Here is a 26,687-nt window from a genome sequence, read left to right as displayed (position 1 = left end):
TCAGTTTCAGTGCAGCTTCAAAGGGCTCTACACAATCCCAGACGAGGAATATGGGTCTTATCTAGCAAAACAATCTGTCATTTTCAAAAAAAAAAATAAAAATTTATATACTTTTTAACCACAAATGCTCGTCTTGCACTGCTCTGCCATGCGCCACACATTACGTAATCATGTTGGAAAGGTCACGCGTGACGAAGGCGGAAGTACCGATCCAGTGTCTACAAAGCAATCGTGCAAAGACTAAGACAAACGGCCTTTACAAAAAAAGGTAAAACAACGATGTTGGAGGAGAAAATGAGATGGAGATTTTCGCCGGCACATCTCAGAGCTAGTGCAAGACGAGCATTTGTTGTTAAAAAGTATATACATTTTTATTATTTTTTTTTTAGAAAATGACCAATTGTTTTGCTAGATAAGACTCTTTTTCCTCGTCTGGGATCATGTAGAGCCCTTTGAAGCTGCACTGAAACTGACATTTGGACCTTCAACCCATTGAAGTCCACTATATGGAGAAAAATCCTGAAATGTTTTCCTCAGAAACCTTAATTTCTTTTTGACTGAAGAAAGAAAGACATATAAACATCTTTGATGACATGGGGGTGAGTAAATTATCAGGAAATTTTAATTCAGAATTGAACTAATCCTTTAAGAGAATGTATATTTTATAATGGTGCTCTTATGTTTCGAATTCAGTCTAATAAAGCAGCAGACATTTTTGTATTCCTACGAAAAGGATTAAACTTCTGATTAAAGCAGCATCTGCAGCTCATATAAAAGGCTTTGTTGCGGTGAATAAGAGAGAATTGCGTAATCCGGTCTCATTTTTCATGACGCTTGCGTCAGTGTTTGATGCAGATGAAGTTTTGCTGTGATATCAACAGAACTTGTGCATTTTCATCCAAAACTAAAGCTCTTTGACTTTTTCACTTTCTGTTGCTTACAATCTTTTTACACTGAATTTCCTGTCTCACACCTTCAGGACGACTGTCATGCCTTCTGAAAACTCACACACTCTCTTTGTCTGACACCCAAACACACACACACACCTTCAGCACTGGTGTGTGAATCCTGTGAAGTGCTGAGACTGGCTTTTAGCATCTGATCGTGTTACTGTAGCATGTATGAGCGATCAGAGTGAAGACAGAGACTCCCTCACAGTCCGAGTCTCTCCAGCACGGCCCGTTTCACGCCCATTATATGCACAGTGTCAGTTTACAGCAGGTTTTATAAGCTGTCATTGTATGAGTGTGCTGGAAAGCATGTCTTTGTGTTGACAGGGTTATGGGGAAATAAGATGTGTTCAGATGTTTTGCCTCACTTGCAAATGTCCATTATTACTTAATTTCATGTTACGCTCTGAGAAAGTTAAAGACTACTGTCAGCAAGTGTAAAGCAATGATTTTAGGTCCTTAAGTGTTTTATTATACATCGGTGACCTTATTAGTATCAGAAAATATTTTTTTTGGTTATCTTATCTGTCTGATATTAGAATTGTTTGCCTGATTAAGCCAATATCAGAAGTTATGGAAGCTTGTTTCTGCCACTAAATATAAAATAAAAAAGGTAATTGTGACTTTTTATCTCACAATTCTGACTTTTTTTCTCACAATTGCACATTATAATGTCAGAATTGCGAGATATACTTAAAATTGCGAGAAATAAAGTCAGAATTTCTAGTTATAAACTAACAATTGGACGTTATAAACTCTCAACTGCGAGGTATAAACTCACAATTCTGACTTCTTTTCAAAGAATTATGAGAGAAACTCAAAGTTGCGAGTTATAAAGTCTAATTATGAAGAAAAAAAAATTTTTTTCCTCAGAATTGCGAGTTTATATCTCTCAATTCTGACTTTATAACTCATAATTGCGTGAGATATAAACTCTCAATATAAATATAAAAATAAAAAATATTATAATGCATTCGCACTTTATATCACACAATTCTTACTTTATAACTCGCAATTGAGTTTATATCTCGCAATTCTGACATTATAACTTGCAATTGCGAGGTTAAATCACGCAATTGTGAGAAAAAAAGTCAGAATTGTGAGGTAAAAAGGAATGAATTATACCTTTTTTATTTTTTATTCAGTGGTGGAAACAAGCTTCCATAAGAAGTACATATTTAAATAATTGATTAATTTGATTTAATTTAATATGTATTTATTTTATTTTATTTTTTATTTTTATTTTTTTTTATTTTGTTGTTGTTGTTGTTTTTCTCTATGAAAATGGTTTTGACGGTTTTTATGTCTGCTTTAGCTCCTCCAGTGTTTGTAAAGACTCCTCCTGCCTTTCTGGAGGTCATGTTGGGTGAATCGCTCACCCTCCACTGTGATGCTCATGGAAACCCCAAGCCCACCATCATCTGGAGAAAAGATGGCAGTGCCGCTGAGAAACAAGAAGCAATTCAGGTACAAAATAGCTTTTTAGTTGATTGTTAGTTGACTGACAGTTAATAAAGATCATTTAAAATCAGCCTGGAATTCAAAATCAACCCTGTCTGCTTTTCATGTACATGTTTTTAATCTTATTCCCCTCCAACCACTTAGCGTCATTCTGATATACAGCCAACTTTTCATCAGTTGCTGATCAAATCTATATTTCTACATTTTTACCCTAATTGAATATCCTGTTTTGCTCAGATATCATGAATCATGTTTCATGTCAACTTGAGTGTAGAGTTCACTTTGGGCTGTTCACATTTTTCTTCTTTAACTGTCTCGTTTGCCACCTAAACATTAATTTCCCCCAACAGGTACTCAATGAAACCTTGTCTTTAACCAAGGTTACCAGGGAGACGGCAGGAATATACAAGTGTCACGTATCCAATTCAGAAGGGAACCTTACCCACACCACCCAGCTGCAGGTCAAAGGTCTGTTACACACCATGTCTTGTCCACATGGGCGAAGAAACCCAGCAGCATGTAAATAGGCTTGCAGGGTATTAAGCGTTTACCTTAAGCAGCATTTGGTATGAGAACATTGGCGTCTTTGATGCAGTTAGATTTGTGTGCAGTAAGTGAATAGCCTTAATCTCAGCTTCATGTGGTTTGCAACTGGCTTGATTCACATTAAGAACTGTTGCCGCTTCCATTTGGCTCAGAAAATATGATCTTTCTACTATGCAATAGCCTTTTTAAATCAGATTTGGAAGATTATCAGCCCTAAATGCATGCATGATGTTGTGCACCAATAAAGATGATAAATATTAAGCAAATAAAATACATCAATGATACATGAATGAAAGTTCCTCAATTGCATGATGATAAAGAATAGGGCTTTCTGTTGATAGCACAACTGCAAGGTGGATGCTAGCATTTTGTTTCTTCATATATCATCATCTGATCTTTGGACAACAGAATGCTACTGTATGTGGTTGAAAACATGAGACATTAAAGTGGAATACCTCACATTCGATTGTTTTTTTTTCACGGCATAAGAATTTAGAGTGAATATTCTGGCAAACTGTAGTTTAATTAAACGAGCAAACACTGCCCTCTTTTGGTGGTAGTGCTTTAACACAATGCATTTTGGCACTTGAGCCTAAATCTCAGCCCTGAACTGAACAAAGAACCTCCTCAAATCCAGATTATTTCAAGCTGATTACATTTTATGCATTCAGTCTCGCATGCATGCTTTTATGCATTCTTTTGCTTTCAAACAGGTCCTCCAATTATCATAATTTCCCCTGAGGACACCACCATGAATATGTCCCAGGATGCAGTTCTGCAATGCCAAGCAGAAGCGTATCCTTCTAACCTCACGTATGAGTGGTGGAAACAAGACCAAAACGTGTTTCACATTGAGTGAGTGACCTACAATAATTTGTGAAAACATTATTATATATTATAGATTCTGATTGGACAATCACAGCATCTGCTATCAGATATTATTGTATAATGATGCTTTATTTTCACATAATTATGATCAAAAATGTTATTTTTATTTATTTATTTGTTTAGTAGCCTCCAACTTTTTTGTTTGTTGATGTTTTTGTTAGTTGATTAGGGTTAATTCTACTTATTGGTAATATCATTTATTGTGTATCTTTTAATATGATGTTGCTTCTGTTTGCTGCATTTTTGTGTTTATAGAGTTCTGAAATCACGGGTAAAAATCCTAGTGGACGGGACCCTCCTCATTTCAGGTCTTATACCTGAGGATTCTGGGAATTACACCTGCACACCCACCAATGGTCTAATGACCCCTCCCTCTGCGTCTGCCTACCTCAAAGTTAAACGTGAGTGCTTTGCAATTCATTGGTTCTAAATTCTTTCTTTTTTAAATGTTAAATCTATCTTCATGTATATCAGATAAAGGGAACTACAGAAGCTATTAAAGGGGTCCTATTGTGGTTTTTTACATGTTCGACTTTCTTTAGTGTGTAATGTACTGGTATTAGAAATAGTAATTTATTTTTATCAGTGCGCACTCTTTCTGAACTCCCTGAAATGACTTAATTGTAGTCTTGAGTTTTCTTCCATGAACGAACACGTCACAATATTCCTCATTTAAATAATTCCCGCCCAAACCATACGCAAAATAAAGGGGCAGGGCCTGGTTGAGTTGCATTAGTAGTGTTGCCCAAACACTATTGAAGCGCTTGACCAATCACGACACACTGGTCCAGCCGACCAATCAGAGCACATTGCACTTTTAAAAAGGAGGGGCTTCATAGAGACAGGAACTAAACAGAGCGTTACTGACAGCCTGGGAAGAGACTATGCTGCAACTATGGAAGCTTGTTTCCGCCACGAAATAAAAAATAAAAAAGTTAATTGCGACTTTATATCTCATAATTGACTTTTTTTTTCTCAGAATTGCAAGATATAAAGTCAGAATTGCGAGTTATAAAGTCAGAATTGTGAGATATAACCTCGCAATTGTGTGTTATGTCCAATTGTGAGGGGAAAAAGGGCATTTTTTTCTCAGAAGAGTTTATATCACGCAATTCTGACTTTATAACTTGAAATAACTCGCAATTCTGACTTTATAACTCGCAATAACTCACAATTCTGACTTTATATCTCGCAATTCTGACTTTATAACTCGCAATAACTCGCAATTCTGACTTTATAACTCGCAATTCTGACTTTATATCTCGCAATTCTGACTTTATAACTCGCAATAACTCACAATTCTGACTTTATATCTCGCAATTCTGACTTTATAACATAATTCTGACTTTATATCTCGCAATTCTGACTTTATAACTCGCAATAACTCGCAATTCTGACTTTATATCTCGCAATTCTGACTTTATAACTCGCAATAACTCGCAATTCTGACTTTATAACTCGCAATAACTCGCAATTCTGACTTTATATCTCGCAATTCTGACTTTATAACTCGCAATAACTCGCAATTCTGACTTTATATCTCGCAATTCTGACTTTATAACTCGCAATAACTCGCAATTCTGACTTTATATCTCGCAATTCTGACTTTATAACTCGCAATAACTCACAATTCTGACTTTATATCTCGCAATTCTGACTTTATATCTCGCAATTCTGACTTTATAACTCGCAATAACTCACAATTCTGACTTTATAATTCGCAATTCTGACTATATCTCGCAATTCTGACTTTATAACTCGCAATTCTGACTTTATATCTCGCAATTCTGACTTTATAACTCGCAATTCTGACTTTATTACTCGCAATTCTGATTTTATAACTCGCAATTCTGAGAGAAAAAAGTCAGGATTGTGAGAGAAAAAGACGCAATTACCTTTTTTTATTTTTTTATTTAGTGGCGGAAACAAGCTTCTATATGCAACAATGTCAAATATGTGAAAAATGTGTTTTTAAACATTCAAGCATGAAAACCTATTCTAGTAGATCCTCCCAAAACAAAAACAAGACTTTGAAAAAGGGCATAATAATAGGTCCCCTTTACTACAAATGACATAATTAAAAGCCTGATTTTCTTAAAGATCCTGCACGAGTGGTTCGGATGCCCCGTGAGACTTATCTTCCCGTGGGAATGGGGGGAAAGATCATATGCCCAGTTCAAGCCGAGCCCCCTGTGCTGTATGTTAATTGGACCAAAGATGGAGCTTCCCTGGACCTGGAGCAGGTACTTTATGAGTCTGTATATCATCAAGCATCTTATTTCATTGTGCCCCAAATTGCATCAGTTTATATTCTTCATCTTGATTGGTCAGTATCCAGGATGGATGGTCAACTCAGAGGGCTCAGTGTTCATAACTGCAGCAAATGATGATGCAGTGGGCATGTATACCTGTACAGCCTATAACAGTTATGGGACCATGGGCCAATCAGAACCTACCAAAGTTATCCTGAAGGTGAACACCATATGTGTAGAATGAAAAATAATTTGACACATCACCACATAGTGAAATTTATTATTAATGACTGACCTGACACCGAGTTAGACCTGACCACCACACAACTCATTTGCAATTTGGTGATGTCCATAGGATCCCCCTTCCTTCCGTGTCTCGCCCCGTGCAGAGTACCTACAAGAAGTAGGTAGGGAGCTGGTTATACCCTGTCAATCTGAGGGAGACCCCGCCCCTAACATCACATGGATTAAAGTAAGTTTGTTTTTTGTTTGTAATCCCAAAAGCCTTCAGATGACCATGATTATTTAAATGTGTGTTATTTAAATGTGTATTTAAATGCTAATCTGCTAAAAAAAAACAGATTCTGTATATACTAACAGACTTTCACATCTGCTGTAGGTTGGTCCTGCCCCTCGCACTCCGTTTACAGTCCTGTCCAATGGCTCTCTGGTCCTGCGTCCACTCAGTAAGGACCACCAGGGGGCGTGGGAGTGTCGTGCCACCAACCGTGTGGCCACTGTCAGTGTGGCAACCATGATTTTAGTGCTAGGTAAGAGGAATAGGGAATAGATGCCTGTTAAAAATAATCCTAATTTACCTATTGAAAAACAAATGAGACAGAAAATCAAATATATTATCTGCTCTGTTTTCTTCAGGCACAAGTCCCCATGCTGTTACCTCCGTGTCTGTGGATCCAGGGATTAGTCAGGCCAATGTGTCCTGGGAGCCAGGCTTTGATGGAGGATACACTCAGAGATTTACTGTTTGGTGTGTGACCTCAAACTGAATGCATGAGCAACACTAGATTTTTGACAAATCTTGTAATGTAATGTAATCTAATCTAATATCTCTGTATCAGGATAAAGCCCACTGTGAGAGGCAAGCATGAATGGGCATCAATCCCTGTGCCAACAACCAAAACCTCCCTGCTGGTGACGGGTCTGCAAGCTTTCACTAGTTACCAGTTCAGCGTTCTTGCCCAAAACAAGTTGGGCTCTGGCCCATTCAGTGAGATTGTCACAATTACAACACTGGGTGAGCACTTTATATATATATATATATATATATATACACACACATAACTTACAAATCATGCACTTAATGAGGTCATCCATTAGCACCACATATACAGACACATATCATGTACATGGTAAGGTTTAGACTGTCTACAGTTACTTTAACAGATCTGTATTCCCTGATTTGATTCAAAGTATTCCCTGGTGGACTTTAAAGTTATTCCAAGCCTATGGTCCAAGATGTATGATGTAGCATGATATGATGTAGTATGCTAAGGTAAATCCTTATGTTATTTACATTGCAGCACCTCCAACAGAAGCTCCTACTATGGTAACCACCATTGCAGTGTTGCCCCCTCCCACCTTGCTGTCAGCCAATCGTACATCACTAGGTGTTTTGCTGCAATGGCTGCTACCTCTAGAAGAGTCTCCACCATTAACTTCCTTTGTACTTCAAGCAAAGCGGGGAAAGGGGGAGTGGGTCACTATAGACAGAGAGATTGCTGTCAACGTGACCGAATTGATTGTACAGGGACTTGTTAAGGTAAAATGTGTGAAATATTGGGAAAATGGCAGCTTGGTGTTGAATGTTCCTATTCTATGCCATTAGTTTTCACTTGATGGTTCATTTTCTCTTTATTTATTTACACAGGACTCCAACTACGAGTTGCGTCTTCTGTCTCGCAGAGACAAACTGGTTAGTGTGCCCAGTGACTCAGTTGTCATCTCAACTGAAGGTGAGGCTAAATCAGAAATCAATATTTTGACTTTGAATTGACAAATTTCAGGCTTTTTGAAACTTTTTTTCCTATGGGGCTTGGAAAAACTACCAATTTTAATTAATATATTTGAATATTAATATGATTTAATATGATAAATAGAAAGTTAAAGAAGTCAGAAATGTAATATTGGTATAAATTATTGATGCCTAATTGTTTATTGATTTATTATATTAGAAGGTAACGTGTAATGTGTGGCCTTTAGGAATGGAGATGTATCCGGCAGCGCCGAGTCTATTGGCCTTTGTTCCTGAGCCTCTGCTGGCTGGTGTGATTGGGGGTGTGTGTTTCCTGTTTGTTGCCATCATCCTTTCTCTGGTGACAGCCTGCATTATGAACAACAGAAGGGGACAGCGGCGAAGGAAAAAGAGAGATGGTAAAAGCAGTGATGAAGATTGCATGGTCATTGTTATGATTTTGAATATGAAATTTTTGTTGAATAAAGACACCACTATAAAACTTTTGTAATCTTTTTGCATGCTTTTGAAGTAATTTGGGTCTACAACATTCAGATACATGGGTTGTGTACTTAAGTCTTGAACAAATGTTTATGTAGTGACTGTTTTAACTCTTCATTATATCCATTCCTTAAAGGATTAGTCCACTTTTAAATAAAAATTTCCTGATAAATTAATCACCCCCATGTCATCTAAGATGTCCATGTCCTTCTTTCTTCAGTCGAAAAGAAATGAAGGTTTTTGAGGAAAACATTAGAGGATTTTTCTCCATATAGTGGACTTCACTGGTCTCCAAATGGTTGAAGGTCAAAATTACAGTTTCATTGCAGCTTCAAAGGGCTTTAAACGATACCAGACGAGGAATAAGGGTATTATCTAGAGAAACGATCGGTCATTTGCTAAAATGTTTTTAAAATGTATTTACTTTATATAAGTAAATGATCGCCTTCAAGTGGTTTCGGCAAAACCGCACTTCCGTATTCTTCAAAAAGCTTACGCTGTATGTCCTACACCTTCCCTATTCTACTTACGGAAAAAAACGGAACTGGCGCCATGTTCGTTTCGTAAGTTGAATAGGGAAGGTGTAGGACATACAGCGTAAACTTTTTGAAGAATACGGAAGTGCGGTTTTGGCGGAACCACTTAAAGGCGATCATTTGTTTATATAAAGCATATACATTTTAAAAAAAAAATTAGAAAATGGACCGATCGTTTCTCTAGATAAGACCCTTATTCCTCGTCTGGTATCGTTTAAAGCCCTTTGAAGCTGCACTGAAACTATTTTTTACCTTCAACCGTTTGGAGACCATTGAAGTCCACTATATGGAGAAAAATCCCTCTAATGTTTTCCTCAAAAACCTTCATTTCTTTTCGACTGAAGAAAGAAATACATAAACATCTTGGATGACATGGGGGTGAGTAAATTATCAGGAAATTTTAATTGGAAAGTGAACTAATCCTTTAAGGCCTTTGATGCATTATCAATCGCTATGACCATATAAACATTTAATGCCTCAAAGACTGATACGTGACACATTTGAAATTATGTATTTCTCAGCCATCAGTGGTATTGACATGCATGGCATCACTGTTTCTGTTGAGGCTGCTTTTGTTTTTGTCTCTTTGTCATCTTATGACTCTTTATCTGTGGCATGATATGAACTTTGCACCCTCCCCACCATTTCAGATATACCCTCTGCCTTCCAGAAGAGTTCGTCTCCACAGTAAGTGTCCATCTTTGCTATGCATGTATCATTGCTATGCTTCTCCATCTTTGTCACTGTACTACAATGGGTTTTTGAAATTGCAGCCCGAAGGGATGCATTTGTTTCAAACATCTAATTCTTCCTGCCCTAAACGTTCACTTGTCTTCTCTCTCCTCAGAGCTCACTCGCCTTCTGACAGTCCCGACAGTGTGCTGAAGTTAAAACTGTGCCCTCCTTTAAACTTCTTCCCCAACTCATCCTCTTCTGATCGTTCAGACCGTTCCTCCTTTGAAAAAGGCAGCCGCAGTGAGTACCAAGATCAGAGAAAGCAGCTCCTGTCCTCATCCTCTCCACCTCCACGCTACACCCTGTGTGAGAGCCACTTTGGCGGATCTCCCTCACCCACATCTGCTATTGAGTCCATATCCAGAAGTCCTGATGGCCGCTTTGTTATCCAACCCGATCTAGAAAACTCCACATCAACCCACATAAAAAAGAACCTCAAAAAAGAGTTCCCACAATCGCCTGGTAGAGGGAGTAACAGTGGATCTTTTAAAGAGTCCAACAAATCAAATCCTGTAAGTTCAGAGAGGGATGAACAGAGAGAGATGCTGTCAGCATTGACGGTGGACCCTCCAGACTCAGAGAGACCCCATCACTCCCCTGGCAGGGTGAAGGCAATGGCCAGAAACTTCTCCCGTCATGGCTGTTTCTACTCTGATGATGAGCAGGGCTGCTCTGAGACCTTGTTGGAGAAGGCCAGCTTTTATTCAGACTGCAGTGAAAAGAGGGTAAGTGACTCACTAAAAAAATACCGGAGTGCCAGTCATAGGGAGGACATATTCCCCAGCTTAACCAGGAGAGCCCGAGCTTTGGAGAGAGAGAGGCTGCTCAACCAGACACGTTACAAGCCCATCATTGGAGACAGCCAGCTGACAGAGTCCAGCACTATGGTAACTCAACTGGATGGTGAAAGAGAGAGGGACAACTTAAGCAAATGTTTAAAGCTGGTGAAGGAACGTGAGCAAATGGAGAGGGAACTAGAACACTATACGGCCAGCCGAAGGGCACAGGCACATGAGCAAGAACAGAGGCGGGCCAAGTCTGCAAGTCCCTTAAGAAAATGGACAGGTGTTGAGTCTGAAGACCCTATTTGGAAGCCCCAAAACATCCATTTACGACAAAAAAACAGACCCAGCAGCCTGGCCCAGCATGTATCGGACTATAGGAGGGGCTGTTATTTTGGCAACACCAGCAGTCCCATGGAGAGACTTCCCTCCGCTTCTTCCTCATACATCCAGTGGGACATAAGCCCTGTGACATCTCCCACTAGCCTGGTGCCAGTGCAGAGCCTTTCCGAAGGGAACACACCTCATTCACTCTACCCTCACACACGTCAACAAGGCATTGCCAATCTAGAAGATTCACTGGCAACAGATGTCTCTTGTTCACCAGCCACACAATATACCTCTCTCTCACTTTTCTCTCCTACCAGGGACATACCCCCTCCCAGTAAAACCAGCCTGACTGGGGCACGAGCTAGACACCCGGAAATTCACCTGGAAGAGGAGCAGGAGCTGCCCAACAGGACTTTAGCTCAGGAAAGTTGGTTGCAAGAAAGAAAAATGGAAAAAGAGGCTCCAGCATTTAGATCAACATCCCCTGCTCGCTTGAGTCCTCAATCATCTGAGCTGCACCAAGAGGTGGCAGGAAGAGATAGAGATCCTTGTCCTAACCCACATTACCTTGATCCCAGGACTCAAAGTGTTACAGACTCGGAGGAACTAAGGGCTGTTCAAAAAGACAAACTGAGTCGTAATCCATCAGGTTGCTCTACATTGCCCTACGATCATCAGAAAGCAGGAGCAAAGGAAAAAGTGATGGTGGTAGTGAGTGATGATTCCAGCTCCATATTGCCATACAATGAGCTAGAGAAAGAGGGTATCAGGGCTCGATCCCGAAAGAGTGACAGATGTGTCTTCAGTGAAAGCCCTAGTCGAATATCACCCCTGACCCTGTTGGAAAATGAGGCAGAAAGTGATCAGTCAAATTTATCGAGAATGTCAGAATTAATGAAAGCTAAGCTTGCTCCCCAACCAGCCCGGATGTCCCCACTGCAGACCAGCACTATCCTGGAATACCTGAGTCTTCCAGGTTTCATTGAAATGAGTGTAGATGATCCTGTTGAAGTGACTGAGCCTTCGGAATCTGTTGAATCCAGTGTTGAGACAGAAACTAGAACACTGTTAAGAGATGAGCCTGATGTTGTACCCAAAATTTGGGAAAAACATGATCAGGAGCACTCTGGGACCAATATTAGTCATCACAATGGGGCTGTTCATGACCACAGCACCTGAATGTACTAGTGGGACACCGTGAACCTGGAAATATTCCGATTTCTAAACCTTGTTCACAATTACAGGCACGAGATACACATGTTAAATCAGGCACCTCAGACACAATCAAGAAAGGTTTCTCTCCATCTAAAGAAAAGGAAAAGAGTTCTGACCCTTTGGTTTCTCAGAGTTTAGGGCCTCAAAAACAAGAATTTACACAGCATGGTCCAGCACATACATTAATTAACACAGCTAAAAGCATGGCAGCAATTGTTTCCAAATGTCCAGACTCTATATCTGAACAATATCAAAGATCTCAAACTCAGGTTGACCGGACAAACATGATACCCTCACGGATCTATCCAGGTCCTATGCCTTTCATGAAGAAATCAGTCAGCATTGGTCCCTGTAGGACCCTCTCTGGAGTCGGTCAACCACGTCCATTCCTTAAGAAGTCCATTAGTTTAGGTTCTAGATGGGAACATTTTGAAAATCCAAGAACTTATAGATCTGAGACTTGTTACAGAGATAAATTTCCCCATCCAGATATAAGGCTCAAATCATACAGTCTGGGTCGTACCCCTGCACGATACTATCCCATGTCTGGCCCATCATGGCGAGGGTCAGTGCCCTTTCAGCCTCCTACCAGCTACAGTCTAGAGAGACGTAGGCATGTTGAGAGATCTGACATGACACCTCCCTACCACACACCTGTTCCCTCAGTCCCAGATCCACCACAACACATGGAATCATCCCTTCCTTCCAGGCGGGACTCAGATCCACGTCGACAGGCAGCGGTCTTTCCAGATTCCTCTAGGTGGCCTCTATCTTATCAGGAAACACTTAGGTCAGTTCAACATAAGTATGTCCCACAAGAACCTCCTCAACCTTTTGTTCCAACCAGATCGGTGGCCAGGGTGGACTACCTGCATCCTGCAGAACCCAGAAGGTGTCCGCCAAGGCCTTTCCTCCCCAGAGGTTACAGCTGGCCCTCACCATATCATACATCCTTTCCCCTACGAGAGCAAGACTTTTCGAGGGAGGTGGACAAAGGGATGGGTGCAGTTAGGGGCTGTACAGAGACAGAAGGCCGGGATATAAGAGGTGATGGGGGCAGAGCCAGTTACGCCAGCCAGAGCAGTGGAAGGGGTAGCGTGGGACCATATGGACACGGGCACCTACGCCAGTCTCTCTCTATCACTCCAACCTTACTCAGCTCACCAGAGACAACAGAGGAGAGCGAGAGGCACAGGGCAGATAAAGACCTGAGAGAACGGAGGTCCAAAAGGTGAAGCTGATACACATATACATGAGGCCAGGCCTCGGCACAGACAAACTAGAATAGTTCCTAATGTCTTATTTTGTTTTGTACACATTTATATCACTGTCATTTTCTACATATCTCACTGTGTATTGTTGCATGTGTGTGTGTAGAAGAAATACCTCAGTAGATGAGAGTTATGAATGGGATGCTGCAGAATACTCTGTGGATCACGACATCCTGGAGGCCATGAAAATGGAGCGGCCCCATGCAGGCTTTGGGCGAGGCAGGGAATTTAGGCAAGATCGCCCCCGCTCCACCGCTGGCCTCCAGGACTTCCCGAGTAAACGTAAGAACTTCAACTCTTTGAACTTGTCTGATTATTTCCCACACCAAATATAATGGCAATTGAAGTTTCCCCTGAACTTTACCCTTCCTCCACCTCCTCCTCCTCTCAGGCCTGTCCTCCATCAGCCCTCCCTTAGTGTCCCAGTCTCTTCAGCACCGGTATGGTCGTTCCCTCAGTGAGGCACGCTTCAATGCCCTGCGACAGGAGTTCCAGGAGTACCGCAGAGCCCAGGAATCCTACTCCCGAGACCCCTGCACCCCCCCTGACCCAGACTCTGATTCCAGCTCCGCATTGCTCTGAGAACTTTACCTTGGTCCGTTACCTCCCTTTAATCCCTTTGGCCTATCCGTATTGAAGTTTAACTTGTTTTTAATTCAGGCTTTCTGCAAAATATTTCCCTTTGTAGGGACAAATGTCCACAGCACTGATGTTTGCCTTACAGTACATTGTTTGACAGTACAAAATTCTGAAGTGATATATTCACATTTGGCCTCAAGAACACAATTATGCTAGCAAAATTTTATAAAATGCCTGACTTATTTCCATGTTAAATTCAGCTTAAACCCAAAGTTTTATTTGGTTCTTATGTAGGCAACTAACTATAATCACTGTATTTATATTTTCAGAGCATCCAAAGGAAGAAGACAAATTGGTTTTGAGTACAAACCTAACAAATCCTGAGAAAGCAAAGGATCCAGACTTGAATACCCTTGACCAGCTTTGATGTATATTCATTATTGTCATTATGCTGTAAAGGTGCGTTCAGTTCCTACTGGTTTTTCCAAACTTGAAATATGTACAGTATATGGAATATAGTTTTTGTATCGTTGTCTTTCGTTCACTTTGTATTTACCTGTTCTCATCAATCCCAGATTGCACTTCTGTCTGTCTAGACTAAAAGATGAGCTTTCATGAAGTACAGTTTTACAGAAAAGGAGAAAAAACTCAGAAGTCTAATTGTTTTGATACAGGTTTTGTAAATAAAATTGATATCCATTGTGGATAATGGACACTCTGGTAATATAACTCCACTTTCAAAGGGTTTTGTTACATTCTTCAATTAGCTGAACCAAAACAACAGTATAGCATAAAGTTTGCTTTGACAATCAGATACTGCAGCCAAGGAAACGTATATTTCAAGCAACTGAAATATATAAGATTGTTGTATTTTACATATACATGAGTACATGTATATATGAATATAATGTTGTTGTGTATGTTTACCATGTGTATATTTGAGCTTGAAACTGAATTCATTTTAAACCATTTGTCATTATAATTTAAAGCAAAAATTCAGTGCCAACATTAAGAGCTTAGCTGCCTTAACTCTCAATCAAACTCTCCTCCCAATTTATTTGTGTTCTTTACATTAATTAACTTTCCCAAACAGAAACATTTTTGCAGCCAGCTCACTTAATCTTCTGTATTTGTTTTACTTTAATGCAAAGAACTGTGGATGTATAAAATGGCTGAAACAAAAACATAGATGCACATGGAACTTGGCATCCATCTATCGCTCTGTCAGTCTGTGCTTATTGTAAATATATATATTTTTTAAACTAGTTTTTTCTTTTTTAAAATTTTGTACAAATATTCATGAATGTGTTGAGAAAACATTGATCTATTTTATATTTAAGATGCTGCTGTACATTTTTGTAATACATTTAAAGGTTTTTTGACTCTTTTGAGAATAATTTTGACGTTTTGTAAAAAAAAAAAATGTTTTATATATGTTCTTATATTTGTTTTTTATATATATATATAAATGTTGTCACTCATTTTTGTATGATTTGTAAAATAAAATGTTCCACTGAAATGTTATGCTTGTGAGATGTTTCTGTGAACAATCATCTGCTTCAAAAATCAAATGTATATGGTTTGGCTACATTACCACCATTGCTATAGGCTATACAATACATAGTACAACACAAGAGTTGCATTGCATGCTTTTATTTATTTACTCTCTGTATGTCCACATAATAGCGGATTCAGGTCAACCCAAAGTTAAGTGTGAAAGCCTTCTAGTGTCTTGCATCCCACGAGAATCACTTGGCAGTCATACGCATGACATGCTTGACCATGTTCCCGATGCCATCAAAGATGTAATGGTAGTGGTAGTCAGTCTCCCACATGAAGGTTGGAGTGCTGATCACCTTGTTTTTCTCGTCCACATAGGCCTCGTGAGATGGGCAGTTAAGGGAATTTTTTTTTTTTTTTTTTTTTTTTTTTTTTAACTGTCATGACATCAAGTTGACACATTTGGAGATGCAATGAGTTCTTGCATCATTTAAAGGCATGATTTAAAGTTTTAAACAAATAAAGCTTTTGACAAACATGTTAAAAATGACAAAAACTCATCTCTAGAAGACTTTGTCTCAATGAAAGGATATGTAGGGTTCACGGGTGTTGTGGCGGGCCCCCATGCTCTTAACCGCCTGCACCATGTTGGTGTTGGGCCAGCGGCCCCAGCGGCTGCTCTCGTCGCGTTCATAACCCATTGTGACTTCCAGACTCGGCAGCACTCGGCACGCCAGGAGAGGAGCCATGCTGGACAGACTGAGCCAAAGAGATCCGGATTCAGGTCAGTTGACAAATCTTTAAACAATTGAACTGTGGAGACCACTATTTTACATTTTGTCAATTAATATAGCATTTGTCATAATTTGAGAGAAAAATGTAGATGAAGCAAGGAAATCTGACCCTCTATACAAAAGAGTTTGTGATCAGTGTCACTAATTTGATCTAGAAATGGTGTAGAATCCTAAATAGTTCTCATTCACCTCTCTGTATGTACTATATACAAGGATTAAATTCAGTTTTAATATTTTATAGTCTGGTACCCAATGGGCTTGCGAGCGCGGTGGAAGTCCTTCAGAACTCTTTCCACGTCATTATTCAGCTTGCAGTCTTTACCGTCTTTGCTGAAGGTGGACCTGTAAAAGTCAGCAGAAATGCTTCATATGAGGAAAAAAATGACATTTTTAGCTTGTATTTCTGCAGCTCATATCAAGCAAACACGTCTTGGAACCTTGAAGGAACTTTCTAAAATGATAACAAATCTTGAGTATATAAATGTGCTGAAGTGTAATTAGGCTGAAACGGCTTTGGGCTCAGACGTGGATTAGTCTCATCCATCGCCTGTATTTCCGCTCAGCTTAACCATTTGTTTGCCAATAGTGAAACATGATAAGAGGATTTTCGCTCCAGGAATAGTGATTGATCTGGGGTGACTAACAGTGAAGCAGCCAAACCACATGTCATCTGAGGGTCATCAAAGTTTGAATATGTGCAGATGGACTCTGATGGTCTCTCCTGTCACTTCTTTTGGGATGCATTTGCATCGATCTCAAAAACATGTATATTTGCATTAGTATTGACCCTATTTATCAACTATAAGACTGTCTCTCTCACAGGTTCTTGACGATTCCGTGGCCTCCAGGAAAGATGACCGCATCAAAGCTGTTGGCGTCCAGTTTGGACAGATCGTTCATCTGCATCATGCCCTGACCGTGGCTGAATCGTGCAGACTCCATCATCATGTTCCTGCCGAGAGGGAATGGTTTGCTATCAGATGGTCTGGCCATGTGAATGATTACTATGTTCATATTTAAATGCTCTTTCAAAGAATACCATGATACACATCCAAAAACCATTGGTTAACATGATGTTTCCATGGTAAGTTCTGATACTTTTTTGTTATATTTTCACAAGATAAGTGAGAATGGTATTATGAAAGGCTGCGTAAGTATAATATTGAATGATATATTTAATTTCTACCTGTTGTCACCTGAAGAGGGCTGCATCTTCATGTGGTCCATGACGTGCATCTGCTGCTGGTTTGGAGCAAAGATCTGAAAACGGGCTCCATTACGGCTCAAGTGGTACATGGTGCTTTAAAGAGAGACAGCAATATGTATGCCTTAAACCTCTCTAGAATACTTGATGCTGATTGGTCAATAGGTCAATATTTTTTATGCTCAGACGCTAAACTTTACATTTGACCAGGTGACTAGTTACCACTTTGTTTCACACATCACTATTTCTCAATCACTTAAATCAATATTTCATGTCCATTTATTTATTTATTTGGTAAGTAGTCTTCTAATAAGACGGATGTGCAGTTATTATTTCTAAATAAACCCCTTCCGGGTAAAGTCCTGATGACCCTGTCAGAGTTTATTTTGTGATAATGACCAGGTGACTGTACATTATCCCTTACATAATAACCCTAACACAGATCCATACATTATAAACATATAAATAGGTTTAACATTAGTTAACTAAAACATTTAATAATCTTAGTTAATGCTAATTTAACTTAGTTAAAGGTTAATAAATGCTGTAAAATATATATATATTGCTCGTTGTTAGTGTATGTTACCAAACAAGACCTTATTGTAAAGCGTTACTGCAAATGTAGCTTGTTTTAAGGATGTTTTTAAGAAGACCAAATGATGTTTTGAAGTATACTCACTACGCAGCCTCATGGACGTCAGTTCCATCCCACCAACCGCAGCCTGAGAAAACCTTCAAGAGCAGATCCAGTCACATATTCAGAACCAAACAGAAACTCAGTACCGTGTCAGTTTACGTGTGTGTGGCATTTTGTATTCTTACCACAGCGATGTTGGTGTTGCCCCAGTTCCCCCAGTCTCCCCCATGATGCACCAGGCAGGCGGGTTGGCGCACCAGCATCGCTGCGGCCTGCTTGGCGAGGAATGCCCGTGATGCCAACATGATCACACTGCTGAGTTTACAACACAGAGATCAACTGAAAGAGAGAGTCGTGCAAACTGAACTCAACGAGTCCAATCCTGCTGCAGAGGAAGCCCAGCTCTTTTATACTAATGTTGCATGTGGGACGTCACCCTGTAAGCTACGTTTCTGAGAAGATAAGATGCTTTGTCTGAAGAACCCTTTTCCTTTCTTCATTGCTTATCTAATAATACCTTCCTCAATTATCTTATTACCTTAAGTCATTTGGTCAACACCCGTTGATGCTTTGCTAGGGCTGCGGACGTTTACCTGCATTTACCTCCTTAAACAGCCTATCTGACCCGTTGCCTCACTCGCTGTACCACAGGTGTTTATTAGTTGCTGAGTATCAATTTTGAAGATGCCTACAGTCTTGTACATTTATGTCCCCACAAAGATAGTAATATCTGTCATTTTTTATCTTGTGGGGACATTTTTTTGATCTCCATGAGGAAAACGGTTTATAAATCACACTGAGTGACGTTTTTTAATATGTAAAAATGCAGAAAGTTTTCTGTGATGGGTAGGTTTAGGTTTAGGGGATAGAATACACCATTTGTACAGTATAAAAATCATTATGTCAATGAAAAGTCCACACAAAACAAGGAAACCCAACACTGAATTGAACTGGGTTGAATTGAATGAGATAGTGTCCTCTAAAACCCATTAGTTAATAAGGCTCTTAAACAGAGTAATACTATGTGGTGTCTGCTGGGATCCCGGGCAGCGATCCAACGGGTAGTTGTAGCCGTCAGTTAGAGATCCAACAGGACACACTATGAAAAAAGAAACACTGCATGTGTCCAGGAATAGGCCCAAACTCTCTGACCTTTGGTGCAAACAACCTCTGATTCCTTGAGAACAGTTTTAGAAACAAGAACTAGTCAAAAACACGTCATAAAATGTTGGTGGTGCATTTATTTAAAGAGATTTGTTATCAAGGAAATGTCACACTTCAAATCAAGGTAAAAAGTTCTTATAAGAGATTTGATTTAAAGCTTTGATGTATATATTGTGTCTGTTTCTGTCTCTGAGTTTACGGATCTTCCTGTGGAAGGATGGGCAGCTTAGCTCTCGTCTCATCTTTGACATTTGGCTGCTTCTCTGGAAAGTTTCTTATTTAGTTCATTAGGGACTCAAACATGATCAGCAGCCGCTCACTCTTTCCTCATGTGTAGGTTTCTGTGGTGAGGGAAAATACATATTTTTGACCTTTCCTCTAGAGAGAGTGACATAAAAAACAGACCACGATACTGTATGTTTGAGCATTTTCATGAGTGAAAAAAAACCCGACATGATGGCACAATGAAAGAAGTGTGTAAAGGTCACGTTCCACTTCATTAGCAGCAGCGGGTCAAGAGTTCACAGTTCTTCTGAGACGCATTCTGTGCACGTCTTGCGCTCTCCTCTGCCGCTCTGACATGGTGCTGCTTGAATTGCGTTTGATGGCTGGTAGAATCACAGTTTCTCCTCTACCGGCTTGACTCGAGTACCTGGGGTGAAAATTTAAAAAAGTGATTCAGATAGTTTCAGAATGTCTGTGGTGATATAAATAGAGAAGTCAACCTACTGTTTCTTTGGCAGTGGTTTGAGAGGTAGTTTTGGTAAATGCTCAAAAACCTCACCCCTAAAAGAGAATCAGAATGTGCAAATGATTTTACAGATTGATTCTGAATAGGTAAATAGAATAATATCATGATATTATTAAATGTGAATCTTACAAGAACATGTCCAGGTCAAATTTCACCCAAAGAAGAAAATTATATTGGATAAACTAAATAAGGCCTGTTTTAGGAGCATTTTTTTGCATTATTAATTTTCATGACATTCCTGTTCAGAAACAATGAATTATTATTATTATTAGCATTATTATTATTAAAGTCATAGTATGCATTAATTATAGTTCCAACTGTGCTTTACAATTTAAATGATTATTTTAAAAAAATGTAAACTGAGATTTAGTATATATATAATATAGTTTGTTAATTTTGTAAAAGAAAAATTATTTTTAAAAACATTAAAAATATATATATATATAAAAATTAATCACACTCCCCCCCCCAAAAGGATTTTTTCATGACATTAGATTATTTTCATGACAATCCTGTTCAGTGTTTTTTTAATTATTATTATTAAAATCAGAGTCTGCATTATGTACACTTCCAATTGTGCTTATATATATATGTTAGGGGTGTAACAGTATTTTGTCCTGAACCACGGTTCAGTGCACGCAATCAGATGACGAATACAGTCAGTCATGGGTAATCCACACTCCAATCCAGAAGGGGGCGCACGCGGTAATACAACGCTGTTTGCTAACCATCACAACAAGAAAAACAGCAGAAAAAGAACAGCGCCTATGCGAATGACTTGAGCGCTTGAAAACAAAGTCCATTAGATGTACGCGACGAATGCACACGCATCGAACGCGTCTTTCTGCGCTCACCGAACCATGACTTCTGTGTACACCCCTAATATATATAATATATTCTGTTACACCCCTAATATATACTAATATATATATATATATATATATATATATATATATATATATACGCACACATAACGTTTTGGTTCTCAAGGGAACACCTGGAGATGCTGCTTGGTACTCACACTTCACGCAGCACACTTATCCTAATAGCTGTCACTTTCCTCCTGACTGCTCTCCTCACTGTCTTCTTTTCTCTCGAACATGGTAGATGATGATGATGATGTTTTTTTATTTTATTTTATTAACTAATGACACAGACAACAGCAAGAATATTAGGCTGCTGTCACTTTAAGACCGAATGCACGGACTGAATATACTGACACTCTTTCTCAACTGTTCACTTATGACATAACTGAGAGAATACTTAAGGTTATAATTTTTCAAGCGCAAGTAAACACGAAAGAGAAATCAATTCGGTGTTCGCGCTTCGGGTATGTGGGCTGCGAGCACAGATAACAGTGTGTGAGTCCCAATTTTCACCTCTTCTTCCACGTTTAAAATCATTTGAATGTGCTAATTGGCAAGACACAACTTGTCTAAATAATACAATTTCTCTATGATGGTTAAACTTAGCAGTTAATCTGGTAAGTATGTTGAACCAAAACCATTTAAAGAGAAGTAATTTCTTGACAATTAAAAGTGTTATATAGCCCACTGAATCATTCTCAGACTTAACGCTGACAACAATGGAAGCACTTGGGAGAGGACTGTCAAGAGACTTATTTCTTAGCACAAAAGAGGACAGTGGTACAAGAGGATTACCAAATCATTGTTTTAAGTGTGAAAATATAGCAAAAGTAACACAGAAATTCAAAAACAATGGACTTGTGACAAGGCCCCTGAAATAATCAGGCCTTCATTTTAAGCTTTCATTTAGTGATGAGGGATTTTTTTGCTAGACAAAGAGCAGGAGAAATACCAAGCGATTGTCTCAGAGCCAGCAAAAGCTATGAAAAGAGTGACTGTTTATCTCACAGAGTAAGATGCAGCCTGCAGAAATGACATGCATGGTTGTTGTTCTCACTGGAACTACCTACTGTAGCCAAAGCACAATAAAGTCAGTTAGCCATTTCCAAAGCCCACATTTACAAAATATAGAATCTGGGAATCAGTACTCTGGTCTCATGAGACCAAATCAATCATTTTGGATCTAACAGCATCCAAAATGTTATTGTGTTGCTAGAGTGAGTACAGTGAGAAGTGCCTGGTTCCCACAGTAAAGTTCAGTGGTAGTAAAGCTCTTATATAGGGATGTATGAATGCTGAAGGTGTGAGGGAATTGTGCTTTATCAATGCTGTCATGAATTCCCACACCACTGTGTAATTCAATACACAAACTTGAAACAAAAGATGTTACCCTTTCCTCATTCCCTGCATTGTTGGGCATTTTTTCAACATGACAATGAGGATATGCATTCTCCCAAGGTGAAAAACCTTCTGTGGACATGTATTGCACTCAATCTTAACACTCTTGAGCACCTGTGGGGGATTCTGTAGAAACAAGTTGAGCAACACTCCCCATTAAAGATCAGGACATTTAAGGAGCTCATCATCTAGGAGTTAAACAGGACAGATGTGACAATTTGTCATGAACTTGTACACTCCATGCCAATAAGGCTCAGAGCAGCATATTTAAAATTATGGAGAGCATACTAAGTACTAGAATATTATACATTTATTGAATTAAATCTAGGGTGTACTCATTTCTGCGATCCTTAATTTAAACAAAATTGGCTAATTTATTTATTTTATGGCTATTAATGACATATATTTCTCAGTTTTTATTATGTATATGTTTAATACATTTTAGTTTTGCCATCTTTCCATGAATTGTATTAGTGATCATAAAGAAAATACATCTTTTGTATTTGTTCAGAGGGGGTGTACTCATTTATGCTGTGCACTGTATATATAATTTCTTATTTCTTTCTTTAGATTTTAGGGTGAAATATGACCAGGATATTTCTTGCCAGTTTCCCTGAGCTTTACTCTGCAGAATAATCGTGCACCTGCTGTTGTCACAGAGGCAGGCCGTTGCGAGAGAGAAAACTTCAGCAGACGATTTGCTTTTAGAGGCGATGTCTCTGAGGAGCGTCTTGATCCGCAGCAGCTGAGTGAGTGAACATGAGCGTCAAGTGTGAATACATAAATGAGAACAGACAAGAAGAAGCACTCCTGACCTCCTGATACTGCGAGGTGTTGGCGTGATAGAGCTGCTGGATGATGACCTCACACTCCCTCAGTGTGGGGGTTCGGGGATGCTGGGACGGACTGCAGGTGATCCTGAGCGGCAGCAGCGATGTGACTGCACCTCCTCCTCCCGCCCCGGACACCTCCTCTGAGCTGGAGCGGGTCACAGCAGGAGAATGTGTGATTTATTTGGTTAAGTAAGGTCAAATAATCAGAGATGAAACAGTACATACCTAAGGAATCCACACTGGGAATTCTTCCCGGCTGAACCCTCGCTGCAGGATTTTGAGGAATGACTGTCGGACCATATGGACTCTGTGTGGATCACACGGCTGTCAGTTAGCAGTAAACAACAATACAGGTTAAGAAATAATGAATAAATTAGATCTTTCCTATTTCCTAGTATATGAATATGGTTATGAAAAATGAGGCCTGATAAAATACATCCTACCTTTTGGAGAATGTTCATGTTCCATAACCATCTGATACTGCAATTCTGTAAAAGAAAAACTTAATATGCAAGTCTGAAAATGGTACAGGAGCTCAAACAGCCTGTCATCTGTTTGTGTCCCCATGACTGAACTATGATAATATGTTTTGGATGTAATGCAAAAGAAATTTTAAAATAAAACATACCTTTAAAAATATAAAAAAAATATATCAAAAATATTCAAAATTTGTATATTCAGAATGATGGTAACCAGACGGTAGCCATTGACTTCCATAGAAGGAAAAAAAAAATACTATGGAAGTCAACGGCTACCGTCAACTGTCTGGTTACCAGCATTCTTTAAAATATCTTCTTTTGTGTTCAAAAGAAGACAGAAACATCATACAGGTTTGGAACAACATAAGGGTGAGTAAATGATGTTAATTTTTGGATGAACTGTCCCTCACTTTTGTTTCAAATCACATTTCCCCCTTTAAAAATAATTGTTTGTTCTTTCTTACATTATGTTTAAAGGTGCAGTAAGCGATTTCTGAGAAACGCTGTTGAAAGTAGATCGAACCGAGCACCAAAACACACTTGTAACCAATCAGCAGTAAGGTGCGTATACACTCATGATGGGGGAGGTGTCTGTTGCATAGTGTGTTCGTGAATTTGAAGGCAGCGCTATCAAGATAGGGGTGCAATCCTATTGGGTAGGGGCGTGTTTGTTTTGTTGATTTCAAATATCAACAGCATTTCTCAGAGATTGCTTACTGCACCAACATCATCAGCATCTTTCTGACCACATGGTTAAAGGGTTAGTTCACACAAAAATGAAATCTGTATCATTAATTTCTCACCCTCATGTCGTTCCAAACCCATAAGACCTTCGTTCATCTTCGGAACACAAATTAAGATATTTTTGATGAAATCTGAGAGGTATATGACTCGTCCAATAGACACTTTCAAGGTCCAGAAAGCTACTATAGACATCGTTAAAACAGTCAACGTGACTGCAGTGGTTCAACCTTTATGATATGAAGCGACGAGAATAATTTTTGTGCGCAAAAAACAAAACAAAAAAACAACTTTATTTAACATCTCTTTTCTTCCCTGTCATTATCCTTACGCAGGTGACACAGTAAGCACAGTCAAAGTGCCTTTAAGACAAATCATTTCACTCAGCGGCCATCTTTGAAACGCCTCTCGGGCATGCAAGTGCAGCTCCTATCTCTTTGAATGGGGAAACATCAAATTCTCCAAAGCTGTTTGCCAAGCTTTCGATTATATTTCATATTTGAAATCAACAATGAAATCTGACAACAACTGTCTCATAAATTTTGTTTCTAAATGCTTGAATCATGACAAAAAAAGGTATTTTTCAGGCTGGATCAAGCTAGTGCGCATGCGCAGTCCTAAATGCGCCTCGAGTCTCATTTCAGAGTCATGCGTCTGACCGTTTCTATAGAGAATGACACAGAAGAGAAGATATTGTTGAATAAAGTTGTTTTTTGTTTTGCGCACAAAAAGTATTCTCGTCGCTTTATAAAAATTAAGGTTGAACCACTGCAGTCACGTCGACTGTTTTAACGATGTCTTTAGTGTCTTCTGGACCTTGAAAGTGTTGATTTTATTGCTGTCTATGGACGAGTCAAACACTGTACCTCTCGGATTTCATCAAAAATAGCTTATAAAACGGATAGTTCCGGCCCTTGATTCTGATTGGTTGAGCCGCGTTCGAAGCCGTTGTAAAATTCCCGAAAACATACAGCTGACCGCATTACATAAGTATTGCTGCGCCACTGAGTGCGTCTGTCTTAGCAACCACTCTTAGCAACGTAAACATATGTTTGTTCTCAATTGATTTTGTTCATTTAAGCTTACTGCATTATGTAGAAGAGTATTGTAAGAGAGATATCGAGTGACCTTCAGGTCAGTCCTATATTCATAATAAAAAAACCTGTTTGAATGTCCGCTGTGATCTTGTCCTTTTAACATTTAATGGTTTTTCCGTGCCCTGCTGACACTGACAGCGCTAGTCAAAGCATTTGTCATTTGCGTCTTGTTGTGTTCACAACAAGTTTCAATATAAAAGTCTTTGCGAGTGAGTGACTCGCTCATAAAGACAATCTTTGCCGCCATCTAGAGGCGTAATAAATGTAACTTCTGTTGCTGTTCATGGTCAGGGACTATTTTTTTTCCAGCGGAAGGAAAGCTTTTAATGATTTTACTTCATGAAAGTAAAATCATTAAAAAAGGGGAAAGGGGAATTGAAAGAAGAAAAATTTTTGAAAAATTAGTCATTTTCATTTTCTGCCCTATTTATGGAAAAGCTAAAGCAGAAAGCAACAACCCACCTTTATTAACACGCTTCAGATCTTCCATTTCTGCATGCAGTCTCTCCAGTGTGTCTTTATGCTGTTGTTGGAGGAACAGAATATCTTTCTCCAGAGAGGCGATGCGTGTGTCGTGTGCATCTGTCCTGGCCTGAACCTGAGCAGCTGCTTTGGGGCTCCTGATGTCCACAGGTGGAGATCTGACCATATAGTCACTAGACAGAAGTCTGGGGTATCTCACCCTGTCCAGATCTCGAACCCTGGACCAGCTGGGCAGGTTTCGCAGGGGTGGCAGATTACTGGTGGACATGGTGCTACTGGAATTTTATATTAATAATTAATGGATTTTGGGCTCATGTCCTCTGTTCATAAAAAACAACATGGAGCTAAATGCACCTGCGTAAGACAAAGATAAGCATCTGAAAGGCACATTTTAAAGCTGGAACTTATTTAAATAGTCATTTTATCTCAAAAAGCATGATATACAAGTGAATTCACTAATAAAGCTCATTTACAGCTTCCTTTTGCTAAAATGTAGCTACATAATATGGGTCTGCCCTCATTTACATACAGCATACCTCATTTCCATAAGCGATATTCCGTCAGCCATCATTTACTAATCATATGATCAAAATAAGCCATCTTCTATCAATAATTAACCAAATTTAAACGAGTATATATCCAAATTAAGGTCATTTACGTTGTTTCAGCTAAAATGCCGGTGAGAGACGCGCGGTGTCGCTTCCTGAATGAATCAAACGTTG

At 39.2% G+C, this 26,687-nt stretch overlaps 3 protein-coding genes across 6 annotated transcripts in view; 1 reads left to right on the top strand and 2 right to left on the bottom strand.

Moving 5' to 3' along the window:
* The window catches only part of igsf9b (immunoglobulin superfamily, member 9b), a 48,571-nt gene extending 36,302 nt beyond the window's left edge, over positions 1 to 12,269 (top strand). The window contains exons 5-19 of one of the 2 annotated variants that reach the window (XM_051904449.1): positions 2,266 to 2,417; positions 2,762 to 2,879; positions 3,671 to 3,812; positions 4,101 to 4,246; positions 5,946 to 6,088; positions 6,177 to 6,317; positions 6,453 to 6,569; positions 6,717 to 6,867; positions 6,974 to 7,085; positions 7,177 to 7,352; positions 7,639 to 7,877; positions 7,986 to 8,070; positions 8,318 to 8,488; positions 9,757 to 9,793; positions 9,954 to 12,269. In XM_051904449.1, the coding sequence (XP_051760409.1) occupies positions 2,266 to 2,417; positions 2,762 to 2,879; positions 3,671 to 3,812; positions 4,101 to 4,246; positions 5,946 to 6,088; positions 6,177 to 6,317; positions 6,453 to 6,569; positions 6,717 to 6,867; positions 6,974 to 7,085; positions 7,177 to 7,352; positions 7,639 to 7,877; positions 7,986 to 8,070; positions 8,318 to 8,488; positions 9,757 to 9,793; positions 9,954 to 12,132 (4,109 nt within the window). In that variant the 3' untranslated portion in view covers positions 12,133 to 12,269. Of the gene's footprint in view, positions 1 to 2,265; positions 2,418 to 2,761; positions 3,620 to 3,670; positions 3,813 to 4,100; positions 4,247 to 5,945; positions 6,089 to 6,176; positions 6,318 to 6,452; positions 6,570 to 6,716; positions 6,868 to 6,973; positions 7,086 to 7,176; positions 7,353 to 7,638; positions 7,878 to 7,985; positions 8,071 to 8,317; positions 8,489 to 9,756; positions 9,794 to 9,953 lie in introns of those variants that run through there. The other variant, XM_051904450.1, reaches the window with a different exon arrangement.
* A 3,472-nt stretch (positions 12,270 to 15,741) lies between these two features.
* On the bottom strand, positions 15,742 to 18,458 carry gatd3l (glutamine amidotransferase class 1 domain containing 3, like). The gene is made up of 7 exons (XM_051904491.1): positions 18,339 to 18,458; positions 18,196 to 18,248; positions 17,499 to 17,612; positions 17,133 to 17,264; positions 16,562 to 16,654; positions 16,112 to 16,277; positions 15,742 to 15,901 (listed from the first exon to the last, which is right to left on the bottom strand). Exons 1-7 carry the CDS (start codon positions 18,456 to 18,458, stop codon positions 15,767 to 15,769), a joined length of 813 nt encoding a protein of 270 aa, XP_051760451.1. The 3' UTR covers positions 15,742 to 15,766.
* Positions 18,459 to 19,374: 916 nt separating this feature from the next.
* On the bottom strand, positions 19,375 to 26,671 carry LOC127518125 (coiled-coil domain-containing protein 74B). 3 transcript variants are annotated; one of them, XR_007931462.1, is made up of 9 exons: positions 26,502 to 26,671; positions 25,945 to 26,240; positions 23,609 to 23,653; positions 23,391 to 23,472; positions 23,148 to 23,310; positions 22,977 to 23,077; positions 20,047 to 20,103; positions 19,771 to 19,969; positions 19,375 to 19,658 (listed from the first exon to the last, which is right to left on the bottom strand). XR_007931462.1 is itself a non-coding variant. In XM_051904484.1 (8 exons), exons 1-8 carry the CDS (start codon positions 26,534 to 26,536, stop codon positions 19,831 to 19,833), a joined length of 918 nt encoding a protein of 305 aa, XP_051760444.1. In that variant the 5' UTR covers positions 26,537 to 26,670; the 3' UTR covers positions 19,375 to 19,830. The 3 variants fall into 3 exon arrangements, 2 of the variants coding, with proteins under 2 accessions (XP_051760444.1, XP_051760445.1); XM_051904484.1 differs by having other exon boundaries at positions 19,375 to 19,969; positions 26,502 to 26,670; XM_051904485.1 differs by having other exon boundaries at positions 19,375 to 19,969; positions 25,945 to 26,319; positions 26,502 to 26,669.
* Positions 26,672 to 26,687: the final 16 nt, after the last annotated feature.

The sequence above is a fragment of the Ctenopharyngodon idella genome, chromosome 8 (genome assembly GCF_019924925.1).
Source record: "Ctenopharyngodon idella isolate HZGC_01 chromosome 8, HZGC01, whole genome shotgun sequence".
Classification (NCBI taxonomy): Eukaryota; Metazoa; Chordata; class Actinopteri; order Cypriniformes; family Xenocyprididae; genus Ctenopharyngodon; species Ctenopharyngodon idella.
Note: the sequence above shows the minus strand (reverse complement) of the source record. Positions and strands in the feature narration are given on the sequence as shown.